The following is a 21837-nucleotide window of genomic DNA, read 5'->3' on the forward strand; positions in this document are numbered from 1 at the left end:
CTTCTAAGAGCAAGGGATGATGTTATACTAACTAAAGTGCTGGTACTTCTAGCAACAGCACTTAGGACACAGAGACAAGAGACTTCTGAGTTCAAGACTACCCTGGACTATGCATAGCAAGACCTTGTCTCCATGACAGGAGCGTGTTTAAATATAGTTATTTCTGAGTAGTATGTCTGAAAACCAATGGGGGCTGGGGGGGGATGGAAATTGAAGTAAAAGAGCAGGAAGATTACTTGATGGCATGGGTTCATAACATTCCTTGTCTCTGTATCTCTGCATGTTTGTGTGCTCGTGCACATGCACTTGCACACCCACGAAGCATGAGTGTTACAGTGCTGGTGTGTGTAAGCCATAGCACTGATGTGAAGGCTGGAGGACAACTCTTCCATCATGTGGGTTCCAAAGCTGGTGACAAGCACCATTACCTGCTGGGCTATTTCAGAAGCCCAGAGACGAGATCTGTTACTGAACCTGGAGTTCACTCATTGGCTACGCTGGCTGACAGATGAACTCGAGACCTGCCTGTCTCCACCCCACCCCAGTGCTGGGGCGACAGATTGCCACTGTGCCCCCAGCCTTTACACTGGTGCTGGGGATGCACAGTCGGATCCTCGCTTTGCCAACTGAGCCATCTCCCCAGTCCCAGAAGGGAAAAATTCTAACTATGACTCTTGTGGTGACTAAAAGCCACTTGAATGACTACAAAAATCAACTTTGGCAAAATAACGCTGTATTTCACGAACATGTTTATACTGCAGCTAGACTAATAATATCTGAGCACTGCAGTAACCTGCAAATACGGTTAGAAATTATGTCTGCACATCTTATCCTGGACTCTCAGAGTACTATATAAATACCAGCGTGGCCTTCGCATCACCTGACACGGAGGTGTGACACAACACTGCAACCAGCGATCCTTCTACCACAAAACACTCAGATACCCCTCAGGAGTAGTCACCCTGAGAAGTCTGGCCCAAGCAACCAATAAAACAGGAAATAAGCTGACGGTGCATGTGCCACCAACAATCTCCAAGAAGATCAGACCTTCACCCACAAGAACCACTTCCTCTGAGTAAACCACAGAGACACCAGGCAAACCACAGCAGATCAGCATGTGTGTTAACACAGGAAAGACTGATGGTCCATCTAAAAGTCTGCAAGAGGGCATGCGCTACACGTATTTGTGTCTATTTGGGGACACTGTACTCTTCTAGTGGATACTGTCTGCATTAAGTGATCAATTTCAAAGTTAATGCCTTCAGATGATCTGGCTTTTATACAATAATGGACAGTTTCTGAATCCATGGAAGATCTACAAAAATCCTCCTTATTGATTATACAAACAGAAAAGCAGCATTTATACTTAACACTATGTAAAATTATAGTCAAAAAGTAGTATCTTTCATAACTCATAACTATACTTTATAATGTCAAAATAAGAAGCCACGTGATCAGTGATCAGCGGCTAGCTGTAAGTTGGTTCCTCCTCCTCCCTTCCTTTTTTTTTTTTTTTTTTTTTTTTTTGAGATACAATCTCCTATCTAGCCCAGGCTGCCTTGGCCCCCAAGTGCAGGACTTAGAGCCAGGTGCCACCACCATATTCTCTTACACATTTCTAATTGTGGTGTGACTATTATTACAGTCCTGAGCCAGAAAGACTTTTTTTTTTTCCTAGCTGTTAGATTTGCTTGTCTCTGAACACAAGGAAGCCACCCAGGCCTGACTAAGACTTTAAAAACCACGAATCAGCATTTGAATTCATTAAAAATCATTTGGGATAGGAGTCTGAACTCACAGCTGCACTAAGGCACGTCAGTTTAACACAGAAACCGTAATGTGCTGCTTCTCCTAAGAGTCAAAAACACATACTTAAGCACTTTGAGAACAGCTGACCCTCAGAACCACCATATCCCACTCTGCAAGATCGAAATCTGCACGGTATCCCAGCTGTCCGCTCCACAGGCGTCTGACAGTCACCTCACACGTGGTTACCTTCGATACTTCGGACATTCTAAGTCAAAGCAAAAAACTGGTATTTTCCAATTTCAAAACTTACTAGCAAAACCCAAAAGATCAAGGATTATCGACTTAAATAACATTAGATTAAATAAGTATCAAAGAAAGTCTACTAGTAAAACATTAAAGGGCTCTTTAATCTTAGATATCATACAGTAATTGAAACACATTTTCTCCTGTTGCTAGTTTGTCATGAGCAATAACTCTCCCAAACACGGGAAAGTTAAATGGTTTTCTGAGATTCGTTTTGATTACATTTTTAATTACGTGCACACTTGCCTGGAGGGCACCTGCACATGAGTACCATGGGGCAACTCATCCCCATGGAGCTGGACCTGCAATAGGTTAAGAGCCTCCTGATGTGGGTGCTGGGAACTGAACCTGGGTCCTCTACAAGAGCAGTACACACTCCTAGCCAGAGTCACCTCTCCAGTGAGCAGGAAGCATTATTTATATTTTAACACTAATCTGTTCTACCAGGAAATTACCACTAAGCAAGCACTGAAGAGTTACTTCTTAAAATTGATTCGATGGCATACGGGGTGGGGTTTTTTTTTAGCATTTTAAGTAACTTAGACTGAAACAAGCCACTGAGAAGAACAATTTCCAGATGCCTCTTACCATATTACCTCTAAGCTACAATTGCAGCTCTCCACTGACCCCAGTCATACTCTGTCTTCACTTCTGACTAACTTTGACTCAGCAAAGGCTCCAGACTGCATTTTTGTATTCTACTTTTTGATGTACTAAGGGAACTACATTTGAAAGAATCGCTTTGTGCAGAAGTCTTTCTAAAACATGAGTAATCGTTTGAGTAGCTGATTTGGTCATTGTGTTGTTTATATATGTTTCATTTGGTGGCTACAATCTCTTACATACATTTTAAAATAAGCATGGAGGCAGAGAATATAACTAACTGTTCACCCAGCAAGCCTGAGGCCATCAATTTATCCCCAGCACAAAATTTATAGATACATACACGCACACAGCTACCTATCTAAATCTTTTTTCTGAGAATCTTTCTCTATCTGTAATTTTGGGACTAGAGCTATGCCTGGAGAAAAAAAAATCAAAGAACTCAAAATAACAGTAAAAATAAGTCGGAACTTGCTTCTCTAGAATATGAATCATATAGACTCACATTTTGTACCAGGAGACCAGCTAAGAATTGTACTAGGATAGCATGTTGGGCAAAGCTAATAAAATATTGAGAGATAGACTGACATGCAGACAATGGAACCAGAGAAAACATAACTCAGCTAAACAAAGACTAGGTCAGGGGAGGAGAGCCAGAAAGAAAGCAGTCGCTAGCCACGTGAACCACTACAGGCACGCAAGCTCAGGACGGCAGAAAGGCATCACCTAGCCTGGTACAGCGAGAATGCACGAGCTACCAGCACGACTTCAGAGAAAAGCTGGAGCTGAAGAGCAGACCCAGCTTCCTGACTACAAGCCCTATCAGCCTGTTGTTCAGTCTCCTGAGGAAGTGACAAAAGCTTTATTCTCTAGAGATATTTAAAGTCACACAGATAAGGGACCAGGAAGAAAGCATCCTGTAAGAAAAAATACCCTATTCTTTTTTTTCGTTTTTTTTTTTTCTTTTTTTTTTTTTTTTTTTTTTGGTGAGGTTGAAAAGCTGCTAAACAATGGTGAACAGAAAAACATAACATATGGAAAAAAGAAATAACTTAAGGTAAAAAAAAAAACAAAAAACAAACAAACAAAAAAGTCAGGCAGTGGCGGTGACCATCTTTAATCCAGAGACAGAGGCAGGCAGATCTCTGACTTTAAGGCCAGCCTGGTTTATACAACAAGTTCCAGAACAGCCAGGGTTACACAGAGAAACCCTGTCTCAAAATAAAATTTATTTAATAAAGTAGTAGTAGTAATAATAATAATAATAATAATAATGACAGCTTAAATCCAGAAAATCCAGATTAAAACCTTGAATCTAAAGATTTGCCTGGCACACTAAGCCTTTGGTTTCAGCAGAAGCACAGGTAAATAATAATAATAATAATAATAATAATAATAATAATAATAATAATAATGTCTGTTGTCTCAGTTTTACAACCTTGACTTGATTTTGAGTTGCCTTAAAGTATATATAAATAATGAAAATATGATCTGCCATACATTAAATTTAAAAACATTATAAATATTAAAATTATACTACCATACAATATCACTGTATACATGAAAAATATTTTATTCAAAAGAAGATGAAACAGTTATATTACTAATCTGAAGTCTCCTAATTAGGAGAAGGGATCTTATCTCCATGTAAATTAAATCATCAAATCCAAACTTTAACAGATGAAACAAAATTAAGGTGAGTCTCCTAGTCCTAAAAACAGCACCCAGTCCATTTCTGAGGGCCGAGTGATTATGCAGTAAGACCTATTTGCTCCTGCCTTGCTGGGAGGCATCCAAGCACCCAGTTACCGATCTAGAGTCCCAGCCACTAAGCAGCACTTCTAGTAACCGTCAGACAACCACAGCACAAGATCCCTCCAATCACCCGGGAACAACCATTAAAACATCCTGCTGTGTCTATGACTTAGGATGTTAACATGTTAACACTGCAGTATAAAAATGTAACAAATAGTGGGGGGGAGGGGATACTGCAGTGTTAACATGTTAACAACCAGAAATCACTAATGTATTCAGTGGTATCATCAGGATAACACACTTTTGTAATGATTTCAAATAAGTGTCCTTTGTCAACTCACAAAATAAATAGAAACACAATGTGTGTTTTAGTTATAGAAAGACTATAACTCCTTACTTTTTAAAAAGTTACTTTGGATTCTCCCTGTTGACTGGCAAAATTGTAGGAGTTCATGTACTATATTACAGGACTTTATTGTGAACTTAGAAAAGACGAAATATTATAAAGTTGGCACTGGGGGTTGGAGAGAAGGCTCAGCGGTTAAGAGCACTGACTGCTCTTCCAGAGGTCCTGAGTCCAATTCCCAGCAACCACATGGTGGCTCACAACCATCTGTAATGGGATCTGATGCCCTCTTTTGATGTGTCTGAAGACAGCAACCGTGTACTTGTATACATAAAATAAATAAGTAAATTTTTTTTTTTTTGGTTCTTTTTTTCGGAGCTGGGGACCGAACCCAGGGCCTTGAGCTTCCTAGTCAAGCGCTCTAACCACTGAGCTAAATCCCCAACCCCATAAGTAAATTTTTTAAAAAAGAAACATGCTTTAAAAAAAAAATAAAATAAAAAAAAAAAAAAAAAAAAAAAAAAAAACCGGAAAAAAAAAAAAAATAAATAAATAAATAAAATAAAATAGGGTTGGGGATTTGGCTCAGTGGTAGAGCGCTTGCCTAGCAAGCACAAGGCCCTGGGTTCAGTCCCCAGCTCCGAAAAAAAGAAAAGAAAAAAATAAAATAAAATAAAGTTGGCACTGTGATACTCCTTATTCTAGGTGTCAAGTCAGTATTTGAAACAGATTCACTTTCAAGAAAATGTTACAAATAATTCAATCTTACAGATAATGACTTATGTTACTTGAAAATAACTTAACAACCCTAAAGGGGTAGGTAGGTTGCTTATTTTGATATTAACTAGAAGTACTGTAAGACCACTTTGGCAGACAAAAAGAAACATGACCGATAGCTGTACACATGAATAGAAAGCTACGGGCTTCTGTGTTCACTTTAAAGCTACTTAAAAGTCAGCTTAAAGCTAAAGTCAGTACTGAGTAAATGCCAACACATCAAAAACTTGAGTCAATCTACAAACCAAAAACAGCAAGAGCTGTAAGCCCCAGACAAAACAAAGTCCACACATCTCAAGGAACATCCTGCTGGCTTCCCCAGCTGTACCACCCTGAAAACTTGCTGTCAACGGAATCTACTCTGGAACCATTCACTGGGTCCACTGAAAAAACATCTCCTCCTGTATACTTCTGCCACTCTTTGGATAGAAACAAGGCAGAGAGAACTGAAAAGTATTAGGCTATTTCAGGGCTAACTATGTCATTAATGCAGAGGGAAAAGCAGCAGTCAGACACTCTTACCACTTTTTTAGTCTTCTGACTTCACAGTAGTTACAAAGCAAGCAACTAGAAAGCATCCATAAAATACTTGATTTAAAGAAGCTTTTCTGGGGCTGGAAAGCTGCCTCGGCGGTTAACAGCACTGGCTGCTCCTCTAGAGGACCCAGATTCAATTCCCAGCACCCATGTGGCAGCTCACAATTGTCTGTAACTCCAGTTCCAGGGGACCCATCACACTAAGCATACATGTGGCACAGATACCTGTGCATGCATGCAAGCAAAATATCTAAAATAAATAAAATACTCAAAATAAAAATACCAAAATAAAATAAATAAATAAATAAATGCTTTTCAGATACACTACATAAAAACACCAGCCTTAGCCGTGTAGTTGCCCGCCTTTAGGCCCAGTAATCTGGAAGCAGAAGCAGGCAGATCTCTTAAGTTCCAGGCCAACCTGATCTACAAAATGAGTCCAAGACAGCCAGGGCCATTCAAAGAAATTGTCTCGAAAATCAACGCCACCCCTAAAAAAAAAAAAAGTAAGGGGAAGAAAAAAGAATTCAACTGCAAAATAATAACAGGATGTAACAGAGTTCTGAGTATCCAAAGTGACCAATCAGAGCCTAAACAGAACTGAATTCCATCCCGGCCCCAGCACGTCCCTAACACAAGAATAAAAAAACCCTTCTTATCTTGTTCAGCCATGTGTCGCCTGCCACAAACTGCAAAACAGAACAACGCCCAAAACCAGCTAGTCTGATTCCCACTGAGGACAGACAGACTCTGTAGTCAGAAGCACCACAATGAAAGAACTCCAACTCACACAGCTGCCCTGGTGGCTCTGCTCACTCTACAGAACAAAGCCACACCACATCGTACGGTACTTCAAACTTGAAAGGGTCTCAGAAAAGCTGCACTGGCACTATTAATTTGCCAGCCGTCCTAGAACTGGCAAACTACATCTCCTGCTCACTGAGTCGCTGGGAAGAGATGTACCTGGGGCCGAGAAGAAGCTGGAGTCTACAGGAAGAACTTTGCTAAGGCGTAAGTGTGACTAAACCAGCACTTCCAGATCTCACTTCAACGTACACTCAAACCAGGAGCTATTACTCTCTTAAAGAGAAAGGGCGGCTGTGTAGTTACAGAGTTAAGTTTAGAAAAGAAAAGAAAAAGTAGTGGTCACTTAGTAATTCTCTTTTAAAAGGGGGGAAAAAAGACACCAAACTTCATTGCCCGACAGAAAGCAGGATTTCAAACAGTTTTGAAATAAACCTTCCGGGATCTTAGTTTACATGGCTCAGCTGTCTGAGGCAACATAGTAGAGGTTTATGATGAAGAGTTATTTGGGCCTAAGCCCCACAAAGCATTAATGTATTTAGACTGCTCCCCTTCACCAATACAACTTGTTCCCCTGTGCTAAAAGATGAAAGGCTTAAGCTGGGCAGCCTTGGCACATGCCTTTGATCTCAGCACTCAGAAGGCAGAAGCAGGTAGATCTCTGGGTTCAAGGCCAGCCTAGTCTAGAGACAGAAGAACAGCCAGGGCTACACAGCGAAACCCTGTCTTGGGGGAAGGGATGCAGATCCAACGCTTGACTCCATAGAATGTGCATCCACCATTCTCACATAAACATCTAAGAGCAAGAATCCAGCAGGGAGGTAGCCCACCTCTTCAAGAGGCTTAGGCAGGAGGAGGACTGCCATGCTACAAGTAACACACAGCAAAAACCTCAAGAAGGGGGGGAGGGGGATAGGTAAGAGGTGGCACAACAGTTAGGAGCACACACTGTTCTTGCTGTTGCAGAGGACCCAAGTTATTCAGCACCCAGGGTAGGCAAGCTCACAACCACCCATGGAATCCTAAAGCCTCTTCTAGCCTCTGAAGGCATCTGCACTCAGGTGCACATACCTGCACACGCAGACACATGACCAATAAAACAGACAGGGATTTGTTTTTTAAGACTTATTTTTGTACTTTTACTTCTGCAATGTTTACTAACACATTGTTTAACAGCGAATCAAGTTATTAAAAAGCAAAAGACCCAAATGTCAATTTTTATGTCCAACGTATTTATATACGAGAACAAAAATCCCCCAGAAACAAAGCTAGGGAGGGAAAAAAAACCAATCCTTCCATGGGTGCTTTTGTGTGACTTTTGTGTGGAATGATTCGATGACTCTAAATTCTGTTTTCTACAAATTAAACTCTGCAACATCTTAATGAAAACCAGGACTGCCATCAGCTTCTGGTAAGTCTGCTTAACTATAGGCTCAACTGACGGACAAGAACTGAGTGAACCAGCAGAGCGGTTATCTGGACACCTGTGAGTTCTCAGAAGCGGGGCATCTCGAAAGGAGAGGGAGTAGGGTGGCAGGAAGACCCCTGCCAACTGTCTCTATACAGCAGTGAACTGTATTAGCAGGAAAACTAAATGAAATCCTGCCCAACAAAGTACACAAAAGGCAAACATAAGTCCTTTAAATATTTAGGGGCATCTTTTAGGTGAACACTCATGTGACACTGGAAAGCATCAACAGGAAAAGGAAGTTCTGTCTCTGGAGAAGCTGTTATGGTATGATAATGGAATTTGGCCCCTTTAAAAATCAACAAATGAGACGCACAATTGGGTGAGCCTCTCTCATTAGGAAACTAAACTGCTTCCCGCAGGAGCACTACCGTTGCTCTTGAAGACATTTGGCCTTCTGCTCCAATTATCTACTTTTTTGTTTTGTTTTGTTTTGTTTTTTTGTTTTGTGACAACGATTTGAAGGTTGACATAAAGAACTAGGATAAAATTTGGAAGTAATATGCAATGTCATAATTAAGTCGAGAAATAAAAATATGCTAAAGGAACCAACTTGCTTTCACTAAAAAGAACTCAGATCTCTTAAGTCAAAGTACAACACTTGGACTACATGCTCTACATGCAACACCGTGTCACCCGATTAACAGACAGGATCCACCTGCCATGCCTAAACCAGACCTAGGGCTTACATCTTTAAATGCTAGGACTTCTGGAAGATGAAATGTAAAAAAAAAAAAAAAGGAATAATTAGAAGCAGGCCCCATGATTTTCCCTCATTTCCTTTAGCTCCTGGAAACTGTCCCCAGCAAGAACCCGTGATTTACTGGTAATGTCAACATTCTGGAAAATTAGGTAATTAATAATTAAACACTGTGCAGGTCAACACGTAAAAAGAGATCAGAGTCACCAATCGCCATGCAGCAGGATGTAAGTCCACAGACAGAAACTCCTAAAAGTTTGAGGCTAGAACTACCACAGGAATCAACCCGATGATGCACCGATCCCCACCGACCTCAGGCACTGACCTTCACCCAAAATGACCTCCCTCTGGTTCCAAAATGAGTACACGATCTTAATGCACCCGACAAAAAAGAAAAAAAAACCACAATCATGGTTTCCCTTCATTTCCTCTGGGAATATGGGGGAAAGTTTCTCTCCCGAAAAACTGCATTTCCAAATTCAATCAACCGGATAACTTGGCAGCAACCCTAGACTAATTGCACAGCTCCGAAACAACCCTCTTTCCTATGCCTGTCAATTGCACTAGCTGAAGGCAGATCTGCAATCACCGACTCCCCTGCTGCGTGGGGCCGAATCCAGGAAAGGTTAGCAACGGAGGAACTTCATACCCACCTGTCCGTGATAGTAGACTGTGTGCCACTCATTGGGGCCCTTGGCGAGAGGTCTTCTTTTTATCCAACTTGCATTTTACAGTAACACCTCCACACCCCACCCCCAGTACTCTGGGATCAGGCCCAATTTCGGCAGGGACACAAAAGTCCAACTCAAAACTCCATTCAGTCATCTAGAACATCCGACTGCAAAGGGTCAAGGAAAGGGGATGCGGGTTGAAGCAAAACAAGTTATCTCCCCAAACAAACCGAGCAAGTCGGCCACAAGGCGAGCTCAAGAACTAAGAAGGATCCTCAGGAAGGCACCGGGAGAAAACTTCGTCACAGAGGGAAGTCGCGAGCCGTAGGAAGGGAACCAGGATCCCTCCGGGGCTGGGGCAGGATAGGCTCGAGGACGGGCGTCGGCTCCTGTCCCGAGTCGGCGGGGCCGGGCCCTCGGGTCCCGGCTCTATCTGGGGCTGCCGGCCGCTCGTGGCCGCAACCTCCGCCGCGTCTCGCGCCGTCCCGCGCCGGGCTCGCGCCGCCCCATGTCCCCCGACCGAAGGCCCTGAGCTGCTCCGCGCCGCCCCAACCCGGCTCCGGCCGCCGCGCTGACAGGGACCCTGTCTCAGCGCCCGGGGCAGCTCCCCATCCCTCGGAGGCCCCCGCGTTTCTTCCGCAGTGGCACGGCGGCTCCTCCCCGACGCTCTGGTAGGCGGCGGCTCCCGCGAGGAGCGGGAGGTCCCGGCCCGGCCCGGAAGCCCAGCCCCCGAGCAGCGGGGGCAGCGGCGGAGGATCGGTGCGCAGGGCCGCTCGCCCGGTCTTAGGGGCACTCGCGGGAGCGCGCACAGGGCGGAGGGGGCCGCCGGCGGTGACGAGCCTTGCGACTGCTGCGGGCGCGCGCGCGGGTTCCGGTTCCGGTTCTGTCCCCTCGGCCCAGCGCGACTGGAGCGCGCCTAGCCGTCCCCTCCCCCACCTACTTTTTGGGCCCTTCTCCCTGGGACTTCGGGAAGCCGCTTCACGCGGGATCCCTCCGCTTCCCGGACTCTCCAAACTTGCGCGGATGCTTCCGCGCAGCACTGTCGCGGGGGATAGAGGGGAGCGAAGAAGTAGTTCTGTGTGGCGAAGCCGGTGGCTTCTTCCTCCGCCACCAACCCCTGCCTTCATGATCCTTGAATGCTCTCGAGGTGCAGTCAACAGTATAGGTTCCACTCGGGACAGCGGAGGAGCCATTCCATAATCTCGAGGAGTTCATGTCTAGAGGGTCTTCGGGAACTCCCCGCCCCTCTTGTGCTGGAAACTTTTATTCTTTAAGAGAATGTATTCGTTCCCCGTGTCAAATGCTTTTGATGACTGCATACAAGTCCAAGTCCACGGGCCCCGACAGTGTTAGGCAACCAGCACACACACACACACACAGGTTTGGGGATGGGACACTCACCTGGGGCACCTGCTGGCCTAGCCCCGCAGAAAGGAGAAGGGGGTGGCAGAAAGCCAGAAAAGGCTGTAGAGAAAGGATCTGGGCCCACACTCGAGCCAGGAGTTCTTGATATAAATATTGCTTTTAGGCTGTTTTGCCTTGGCATAATGAACTGTATTATTTGCCAAATTGAGAAAGCATGGTGCTTTCCACGGCAAGTTAATAAGCTTGTTGTGAAAAGAGGTGGAAGAAGAAATACATCTGTCCGGTAAATAGCACTGGGGATCCCTTTGAAGAGTTCCCAAATGTTTTCCGGTTTCTTTTTCGATGGGGGTAAAGACATTCAGCTAACCATGTAGTTTTACGATTGAATAAATCTGTCCCTGAGGAAGTGAAGTAGCACAACACAATATAATTCTCCAATTCTGCCTGTAAACATCAAGGGGCTATTCCTTTTATACAATTATCTTCAGACTTCTGGCTTCAATTCGTGTAGGTGGGAAGAGTCTTCGGCCATTTTGTGGGAATCAAATCTAATAAACAGTGGGTGTGGAGAGGAAACAATTACCTCTTAATAACGCTGTTTCTAAGCCATTCCACAACAGTTTGCAAAAGGATCGGATCATCATCCCTGAATAGATGCACGAGCTCTAGGTGACGTTAGAGCGGGGTAAAAGGAGGGAAAGACAAACAGAAGCCTGAAATGACTCCCTTGCTGGATTTTTTTTTTTTTTAAGTTCGGGGCACAGCCAGCTAATTTTGTAATGTTTATTTTTGGAAAGAATAGAAGCAGATTGGAGTTCCAAGCCACTTTCCTAATGATCAGACCTGGACACGTTGCCATCTGCTGGTAAATCCCAACATGGCAATTCTAGCCTGAAGAAGACTCCACTTGTCTTCAACCTATGGTTGGAAAGGGTTCCATATATATCTATAGACAATAGACAAAATGTGACCCTTATCCCCAAGCTTCCTCCAGTTGTCTTGAGTGTGCTGTCCTGTCCGCCTCCCCCTGTCCTAATAATGTCACAGTGCAAGTGTCAAGTGAATGGGGTCCGATGACTCATCAAATCATGAATTTTAAAAATAAGTTCCCATCTTCCTTTCCAGTCCGCCTCAATGCTCGAGCTTCAGGAACGAAACAAACTGGGAACACTTCCTAATTCACCTTCTCTTCCTTGCATACAAAACCTTTTGGCAAGCTGTTTTCAACATCTTTCCAAATTGAACAGGCCCAAGGTTCTAGCTGTGCTCCAAGAAGGCGTTTCGCTTCGGGAAAGTTTTCAGAAGATGGTCAGCAAAGGACTGATTAAGTACTGTTGCAATGACGAAAGTCTCTGATCACTCACGGGGCTCTGATTTTTTTTTTTTTTAATATCCTGATGAAAGGCTTGTTATGACTGCACCACTAAGAGTCTGCCTGTGGAATGCCTTCAGTAGAGCCAAGCAAACCAAGCCCGCTTCATTAAGTCATTCATAGCCCTTTCCCTAGGAAGGTGGCACCAGTGACCCATTGCCTGGACATGGGGTTTCCAATGGAACATCCTTGAGGTCACCTCTGTCCTCTTATTCACTGTTTCAGTGTGCTTACTAAGGACCTGCTGTGTCCAGGACTGTACTAAGCATTAGAAATCCGCTGCCTAGGGGTTGGGGATTTAGTTCAGTGGTAGAGCGCTTGCCTAGTGAACGCAAGGCCCTGGGTTCGGTCCCCAGCTCCGAAAAAAGAGAGAAAAAAAAAAAAGAAAGAAAGAAAGAAAGAAAGAAAGAAAGAAAGAAAGAAATCCGCTGCCTAACTGGGTATGGTAGCTTGAACCCTTACTCCCAGCACTTGGGAAGCTGAGGTAGGAGGATTACTTGTGAGTTTGGAGGCAGGCTACATAGTGAGTTTCAGGCCAGCCTGTGCTACAGAGTAAAGCCCTGTCTCAAAAAGGGGGAGTAGGAATGAGAACATAGAGCAGTGGTACTTATCTAGCATGCCTGGAACACTGGGGGTGTGGGGGAAGCAACTGCTCAAACAGGTGGTAAATAGTATTCTTCCTCTTTCAGGCAAACTATTTTCTGTGTTGATTATTATCTTCTATATAAAAAGTAGTAATGATTTAATGCTAAAGAGCAGATGACTGTCACCACTAAGTATGAATAGGTGTCAACATTTCTACAAACCAGAGGCTTTTCTCCTTGGCAAAACCGCACCAAAGACACAAAGGTAGACTCCAGGTTTGTATAAAGTTATTTTATTTTTATAAAATTTAGTACAAATCGTATTGAAATATAAATCCTTCTTGAGCAATATCAGGGATGATTACACAGTAATTCAAATGCAAGTTAAGTGTTCCCTTTTGTGTTTGGGGACACATCACACACTAATCTGCCCTTCCTTTACCTGTGTCATAAAAAACAGGCAGCCTCTTAACTGCTGAGTCATCTCCACGGGGTTTTAAATCTCTGAATTTCCTCATAGTTACTAATTAGAACATCAAGAAGAGCTGAAATGAGGAATTCCTCCCCACTTATCCCTTGTTCAGGTGTCTTGTTATCAAAAAATAAATTTAAAAAAACAAAACAAAACCCTACAAGCATTTCCTTGAGTTTGCCTCAAATAGAAAGATCTACAATCCTTTACTTCTGAGGAGGGAGGGAGAAAGGGGCCGGTATTAGATTAAGCCTGCTCACTTGTCTGGTCTGGAGCAGGTTACACGGTGCCAAAATACAAAAGCCAGTTTTGTTTTGTTGTTTCTTTATGCCCGTGTGCCAAGCCACTCTTTTTGGCTATGCTTTTGCTGAAATCAGCATTCCCCAGTTTCCAGTTCTGCCCCCAATTTTGCTGGAAAGGAACACACCACCAGCATATGTCAGAGAAAGGGGGACATGGTGCCATCTGTTCAGAAAACAAAAACAAGGGGTCGACAGCTAAAAGACACCTCTTTCGCTATATGACTGTCACCTCAAAGGTCCCGTTGTTAAAGTACCTTTCCATTTGCAAGAATGTCTGTGTCTCCAACCTCCCCCATGACTGGTGTAGCTAATACCACTCACTGGGTTAGTGTCTCCAGTGACCATAGAATGAACTGACATCACTCGCTAACCTTTAACCTTGCTCCTTCAGTAGCACCATTTCCTGGCTTACCACCTGAACTAACCAGTCACCACTGATCTAAATAACATGGTAAAGATAGCAAATACATTAGCAAATAATACTCTTTTTTTTTCCCACATTAAAGCCCTACACTGGATGGAGCTAGACATGGTGGCACAGGACTGTAATCCTGGCATTGAGGAGGGTTAAGCAGGAGAACAGAGTTCAAGGCTAGCCTGAACTATACAAGCAAGACCACATCTCAGGAGAAGGGAAAAGTTGATTAAAAAAAAAAAGGGGGGAAGTGTATCTAAAACAAAAAAAAAGGAAGAAAAGAGGGAGGGAGAGGAAGAAGGAAGGAAGGGAGGAAGGAAATAGCCTGAGGCCAATACATACATTAAAATCTTTGGTTCTAGTTTGCAGTATGTACCAGGAGCTGAAACCTGAACTCCATCTCAAGTACAGTGGAATCCACATGGTAAATCCCCGTGGAATTTAGCCATGGCCTCTCATGCCTAGCAGATTAATTCACAAAAGCCCTGAGAACTGGCATACTTTTCCTGGTAGGGCAGAACCCGTACAACTGGACCACGTAAATCTAAATCTACCCACACCTCATTCATCTGGCACCCAAAGCGCCAGCTCTACACTTTTCGTGCACACACAGTTGAAGCAGGAATCCTAAGCTGCTATCCTTGCAAAGGCCTGCTTATAACGTTGTAACGTTGTTTGTAACGTTGTAACATTGTAACATTAGGATTGCCTTACTGCTCCTAAACTGTTTCCAAAACAACAGTATGGCTTCTGCCAAATGACTGCTTTGGGGAATCTTGAATCTTGCCTTGTGCTACTTGGAAGGTGCCTACATGACCTATTGCCATAAAAGCTCCGGACTCCGAGTGTTTGATGACTTTCATGTGTGTCGACATGAATCACTCCTGTATATCCAAGCAGGAGACTTTAGAGACTGGTGCTTAGATCCCACAAGCTTTGACAAAGGTTCCTTTTCCCTTTGCTGAGTCGTCTCTGTATCCTGTCATTGTCCTAGATCAAAGCCCCGAGTCTTCTTGATGAATCATGGAAGCCAAGGGTGCCCTTGGGAGAAGCCAAGGGTGTCCTCGGGAACCTCTGACACAGTCCGTGAAGGGAGGCCCAGTGGGAAGTTCCTGCCTTTGCTAGTTTCCCTCCCACCTCTCTGCCCTTCTTGGCATAACAGCTCCAATGCACAGATGCTTGGATGCCTAACCCATGTCCCTTTCTGAGAGTCCCTCCCTTTACAGTACATGGGATGAATATACTTAAAATATCTCCCAGAACTCCAGAGTAGGTGTGGGGAAGGAGTTATTTCCAAGAACAAGAAACAGCACTGATTTGACTCAACAAGACCTCCCATGAACATAGGGACCCAAAAACAACAGACAACGGTCATCACTATATAGTCCCGCCCACTTGTCAATCATCGCTGAGGGGGAGGTGTTTCAAGACAACATGTGCTTAGCCTGGAAACTGACTGAAGTGATAAGCATCACCTTTAGCTCTTTTTCAAAACCTACGTGCTCTCTCTACTAAGCTCACTTTTCAAGCCCTATAATAAGCTCAGCTCTGTTTCTGACCCTGGTCCCATGGCCAGTTCAACACAACCCATTGACTAGGAACAAGCCTTAGCTAGTGTGTCTTGAGATGCCCATTGTGTCTTAGCTGGCGCTCCTCATTCCGTCTGCTTCTCCACGCATGGTACTTCTTGACGCTTTTCTTCCACGCAAAGCGCCAGATGCTAACCATGAAGCACCAGGACACAGCGTACATCGCCACTCCCCCAACCTTCACAAACCACTTGGGTGTGGGTGAGACCATTTCACAGAAAAGGAGATGAGCACCTACACCGATCCTCACACCCGTGAACAGGGCCACAAAGAGGAAGTCCACTACGTCCCCTGTGAAACTGTGATAGTGGCCAGTTTCCCGGAGAAACCATCGCATCTGGAGCAGCGGGTTGGTGATCTCACTTCCAAAGAGAACGGCGTTGACCTCTGTGCCAGACTCCCCAAGCGCGAGGGCCATGATGATCCCCAAGATGCTCAGTGTGTGATGAGCCAGCATCAGGGCGCCCTCAGACTGGAAATAGATGCACCAGCCCAAGTCGAAGATGAAGTAACCCAAGGTAAGACACAGAACGTGAACTTGGAGAGGTGTGTTCGGTGAGCCTGAAACAGATCAAGACAGAAGACAGCATGTCTAAGAACTGGGCTACCTCCGCCACTGTCTCTCAAACTTTTCTGAACCACTGAAGAGGCCAAAAAGCAGTGACTGGATCAAGCTTTTAAAAATGATAACAATAGGGGTTGGGGATTTAGCTCAGCGGTAGAGCACTTGCCTAGCAAGCGCAAGGCCCTGGGTTCGGTCCCCAGCTCCGAAAAAAAGAAAAAAAAAATGATAACAATAAAACAAAATCTAAAACCTAGACTTATGGTCTCAGCACTTGGGTGGTGATCAGGGCAAGGCCAGCCTGGGCTACACAGGGAGTCAGGGCTAGCCTGGGTTACATGAGAGCACATCTCCAAAAGACAAACAAACTTAGCATCTAAAACGGTGGTCTTTCTTATTTTGCTTTTATTTCTGCTTTACGAGACAGGGTCTTCCTGCTATTTGATATGTAACTAAAGCCAGCCTGGTCTCCCTGGTTCAGCCTCCAAGGCTGTGGATGACAGACAGGGAATACAGAGTAAACTCAAAGCAAGCCTGGGCAGTGTCAAAAGAATATCAGGAAAAATAATAAAATAGTAATAAAATCTCAAAGACTTCAATGAGTGATTCGATTGTTCAACCACAGTATCCTTCCTATAGAAGACCATAAAATACTTACTTTTTGTCTCAGTGAATATTTTAACTCCCTCCTTTTTAACCAGCCATTGGTCTGTTTCCAGACCCTTTGGCCACTCTGTCACGCACGTCTGATTCATTCATTAACCTAGAGAACTAGGTTATTGGACACTGGCAGCTGTAACCCATCCTAAAAGTAGACTCCAGAAAGAACTTCCAAAGTAGAGTGTCCTCCTGCCCAAGAACATGCAGTACAAAGACCTGACATATTTGGAACTCGGGCTACAAAACAAGAACCTGCCTCAAAGCAGGGTGGGACGGGGATCAACAACGAAGTCGTACAAGCTTATGATCCCAGCTACCCAGCAGGCTGAAGCAGGAGGATTATAAATTCCAGCTTTGACTATAGAGTGGGTAGCCAGGCCAGCCTGGTCAACTTAGTGAGACCCTCTCAACAAACAGATTTATAGATACATAGATGATAGATAGAAAGATAGATAGATAGATAGATAGATAGACAGATAGATAAGAAAACAGAGAGGAGATCAGATTCACAGCCCAGTGATAGAACAGTTGCTTAACATGTTCAGCCCTAGGTCCAATCCCCAGTAACAAAAAGGGGGAGGGGGCAAGAAAAAAAAAACAGCAGCACAAAAGGGTTATGAAAAACAGAACCTAGATCTGCATAAACCCAAAGCTGACAATGAAGAAGACAGCGATACAAATTATTAGAATGGGAATTATTCTTTAATGTTTCACAAATCTATTTTTTATTTCAAATCCCTAAATCATAAATCCCTTAGGAAACATCTCTAATGCCCCTTCTACCTACCTGGGTGGGTAAAAGGCCAAGGACCATCGATGAAGCCAATGTAAGCAGACAGGCCTATAGAGAGGATTCCGTGGGTGAAGGTCACAAGCCGACAGCTCCACTCACAGCTTCGGTGCTTATTCAGGCCGCAGAGAGACATATAGAGGGAGAGCCAGCCACCCAGGCTGCACAGCACCTGCACACACAGACCTACTGCCATCCTATGACAGAAGAGGCCAAAACCAAGAGAACAAAGAATGTATCCAAGAAAACAGCAGCGGCCCACTTTGTGCACATGCCCAAAGTGCTACTATAAAATGATATAAAGACAGGCCCTGAACTGAAACCCTTCACTACCTATGAATCCAAGACTTCTACACAAATGTGGCTGTTGTGCTTCTAACTCCAAGCCCGCAAGGACTCAATGCTGGCACCTGTGACTTGGAAACCGGCAACTGTCCTCTGAATCACTACGCTAACTCCACACTCAACTAATGATTATCAAATGACCAAATATCTATCAATAATAACCTTCTGGAGATTACCCACTTTGGACTGTGATATGCATGGTCTCTGAAGCACACGTATCTGATAATGCAGTCACACTTCACAAATTCCAGCACTAGCCAGGCATACTGAGCCTATAATCCCAGCTACTGAGGAGGCTGAGTTGAGAGGATATCAAGTTGAAAGTCAGTTTAGCCTACCTAGCATGCTCAAGGCTAAGTTGTTTACAGAAGCCATGCCTCAAAAATAGAATGAGAAAGGACTAGGGATATGGCTCAGTGGTAGGGCACTTGCCTTTCACATGTAATACCTTAGGTTCAATCCCCAGGATCCCAGGATCACACACACACTCACACACACACACACACACACACACACACACACACACACACACCCGGGAGTGTGAAGACAGCTCAGTTGATAATCATGACAACCAGAGTTCAAGCCCCAAATCCATGTAAAAAGCCAAGCACAGTAGTGCATGCTGGTGACCTCAGTGCTGGGGAGATAGAGACAGATGAATTCTTGCTGAGAAACCCTATCTCAAAAGGCAAGGTAGACAGGGAGCGAGGAATACCGTCAGGGGTTGACCTCTGACAAAACTCTCTCTCTCTCTCTGTCTCTGTCTCTCTGTCTCTGTCTCTGTCTCTCTGTCTCTCTGTCTCTCTGTCTCTCTCTCTCTCTCTGTCTCTCAAACACACACACACACACACACACACACACACACACACACACACACACAAAACACAAAACCAAATAAATAAAATACCTCTTTGGTTTCTGCTAGAAGTCACATGACACCAGGCATTTTAATGTGGTTAAGCTGAAACTAAATTTGGCTGAGGCTTGGATTTGGGTCGTAGGTTTATCAGTCAAAATCAAAACTTGAGGCAAGGGTAAACAGAGAGCCAAACAAAGACTCCAGACATCTTGGAAGGCATCCCAACTCTATTATTTATCAACAAGGAAGCAAAAGGATTTATAAGTAAATGTTGAGATACAAAAATACCCTTAAGACAATTAGGCAGTTAAAAGAGAAGCAAAGTAGCTGGTAAATGCCTATAAGCCCAGCATCGGGGTAGCAGAGGCAGGAGGATCGCCTAGAGGAGCAGCTCAGCCCGGTCAACACAGAGAGTTCCAGGCCTGACAGGGCTACACAGTAAGACCTTGTTTCAAAACGACAGACAGACAGACAGACAAAAGTCAGAAAACTTACATTTTAGAATTTTTGCTTATACATCTAAGCAGTAATCAACACTGAGTAACTTTAGACATACAGAAGAGACTCCAAAAAGGACCAGCACGTCATTGTTAATATACATTAGCTCCTTTGTTGGGAGTACAAATAAGAAAAGAAATCCCAAACACGTCAAGTACGCTTCTCATCTCTGCAGGAATTCTCTGCATGGCTGCACTTCACCGCTCACCCTTTTCTGACAAATGCAGACCAACACCCCTCAATACAAGAGCCACTCCCAGGAATGTTATCCAGAGAGGGCTTGGGCAAAGGGCAAGTTTTGTCCAGCTTTCATGAGAAATCAGGTTCCCATTCAAGAAAACAGTAGGTGTCCATCGGAAACCTGTAAGTGGGGAAATCTCTTTAACCTGAAGAATGTGTTTAAACTAAAATTCGGGAGCAGGAAAAAAAAAAAAAAAAAGGTCAGTTCAGTTCTAAGACAGATTTTCAGAAACTTCTAGGCCAATCTTCAGAGTAAAGGCCAGACATACAAAGTACCCGAGTGAAAAGCGCTGTCCCTCTTACTTCCTTTCAAAGGCCAGGGTCACTGGCCAGTAAGGCGGATCAGCTGATTGGGACTCGGTGATTAGTATTTTTAGAGTCCTCTTCTCTGAATCCTAATTCCCTGGCCCAAGAGAGAAAACAGTAGCCCATTTACAAACACTCCAGTAAAAAAGCAAGCATTTGTAAACGGCAGACACAGCTCTGTGACCTTGAGCCTGCGAGTCTGGTGTGGGGTCTGGGAGGTTCCCAGGCCCTCGAAGCTCGGTGCCCAGGCTCCCCCATCCCGGAGAGCTGCAGCGCTGGGCGGGAGCCTGGCTCCGGGCCTCGGGCGAGCTGCAGCCGGGGACTCAGAGCCAGCAGCAAGGTCGCATCCCCCGGCGGGACGTGCCCAACTCCTCGACCACGCCCGACTTCTAACCGGGATCGCCCCATCCTGGACCGTTATCTAGGCATCCAGCCGGGTGCCCAAAGCTTGGCGCAGAGAGGCCCGGGCGCCCTGGGGCAGAGAAGCCGGAGCGCACCTGGCCGCCCGCCCGCTCCTTCCCGGCCTGCGCCAAGGGCAGGCCGGTGCCCATCCCTCCGGCGAACGCTGTTACCTGGCGGAGCGCACCAGGAAGCCTCCGGCGCCCGGGCGCCCACAGCCCAGGGCCCGGATCGCAGCGACAGGAAGCTGTAGAGGGAGGGGGGAGACGAGGTAGTGACGGCGGCGGAGGAGGAGCCGGGGGTCTAGGGGCACCTGCTGGCTGGGAGGACAGAGCGCAGAACGGATGCTGGGCGAAGGAAAGAAGCGGGATGGAGAGTCCTACTTTGGATAGGGAAGGGAAGGATGATCTGTTGCGTTTGTTTGTTGTCTGTTTAAATCACCGTAGGGCTATAGATGTGGAGAGTGTCTGGCTTCTTAGTGGTAGAACGTTAGCCCGACACGTAAGGCCCTGGATTCAACCCCCAGTATTCTATCGCAGTAAATCCTGATCCACTCAGCCATCTGTGAGATGGAACAGGCTCTTCACTAAGCGTGTACTGCGCACCTTCTAAGACCGTCTTTGATCTCCCACTTAAATCTGAAGAGTGAAACAAGCGCACTGAGTGTCAGAAAAGTACTTAGGCCTGGGAATTACGTTGCTCTCTTTTTAGCACTGTCCCTAACTAAGCATAAACATGAGGATTAAAACTAAGGGGCTGGAGAGATAGCTCAACAATTAAGAGCCTTGGCAGCTCTTGCACAAGACTAGAGTTCCGCGTCCTGCACCCATGCACCCAACGGTCTCTAACACTAGCTCCAAGGATCCAATGCCCTGTTCTGGGTTCTAGTGACACCACACACTTGTGTGCACATACTTGCAGACCCACACATACACTTTTTTTTTTAAGTTAATTCTGCTTGGTATGCAGTTGGGCAAGTTAAGTTTATGCCTCCTTCCTCATGCACAGAATGGGGAGTAAAATGCCTCTCATAGATTATTATCAAAATTCGGAAAGGTTGCATTAATAACTGCATAGAACAATAACCAGCATGTGGAAGTCCTTATAAATATCATCTATTGTCTTTATTTAACTTTAAAATATTTTCCCCAACACTGGGATTGAACCAGAGGCCCCACTCAGGCTAGACAAATGCTCTACCACTAAGCTGTATTCCCCGGCCTTTATTTTCGTTTTGGACAAATCGTTGATTCTCTCTGGGTCTGAGAGTGAGTTTGAAGAAGTATGAGTATAACGTTGTGGTATATGCTTATAATCCCAGCATCTGGGAGGCTGGGGTAGGAGAATTGTAAATTAGATGCTAGCC

At 44.9% G+C, this 21837-nt stretch overlaps 2 protein-coding genes across 2 annotated transcripts in view; both read right to left on the reverse strand.

Moving 5' to 3' along the window:
- The window catches only part of Arhgef12 (Rho guanine nucleotide exchange factor 12), a 122969-nt gene extending 112467 nt beyond the window's left edge, over positions 1-10502 (reverse strand). Inside the window, 1 exon segment of the mRNA XM_032910092.1 lies at positions 9696-10502. Within this exon segment, the coding sequence (XP_032765983.1) occupies positions 9696-9727 (32 nt within the window). The 5' untranslated portion in view covers positions 9728-10502.
- Positions 10503-13305: 2803 nt separating this feature from the next.
- Tlcd5 (TLC domain containing 5) lies at positions 13306-20714 on the reverse strand. Its single transcript, XM_032910417.1, has 3 exons — positions 20645-20714; positions 17822-18021; positions 13306-16373 (listed from the first exon to the last, which is right to left on the reverse strand). Exons 2-3 carry the CDS (start codon positions 18018-18020, stop codon positions 15835-15837), a joined length of 738 nt encoding a protein of 245 aa, XP_032766308.1. The 5' UTR covers position 18021; positions 20645-20714; the 3' UTR covers positions 13306-15834.
- Between the last annotated feature and the right edge of the window lie 1123 nt (positions 20715-21837).

Source organism: Rattus rattus, chromosome 8, assembly GCF_011064425.1.
Source record: "Rattus rattus isolate New Zealand chromosome 8, Rrattus_CSIRO_v1, whole genome shotgun sequence".
Classification (NCBI taxonomy): Eukaryota; Metazoa; Chordata; class Mammalia; order Rodentia; family Muridae; genus Rattus; species Rattus rattus.

Coding starts and splice junctions, on each gene's coding strand:
- Tlcd5 (XM_032910417.1), bottom strand. CDS start 18,020: ATGGCAGTAGGTCTGTGTGTGCAGGTGCTGTGCAGCCTGGGTGGCTGG. Junction 16,374..17,821: donor TTGGCCTTTTACCCACCCAG/GTAGGTAGAAGG, acceptor GATCTGTTTCAG/GCTCACCGAACACACCTCTC.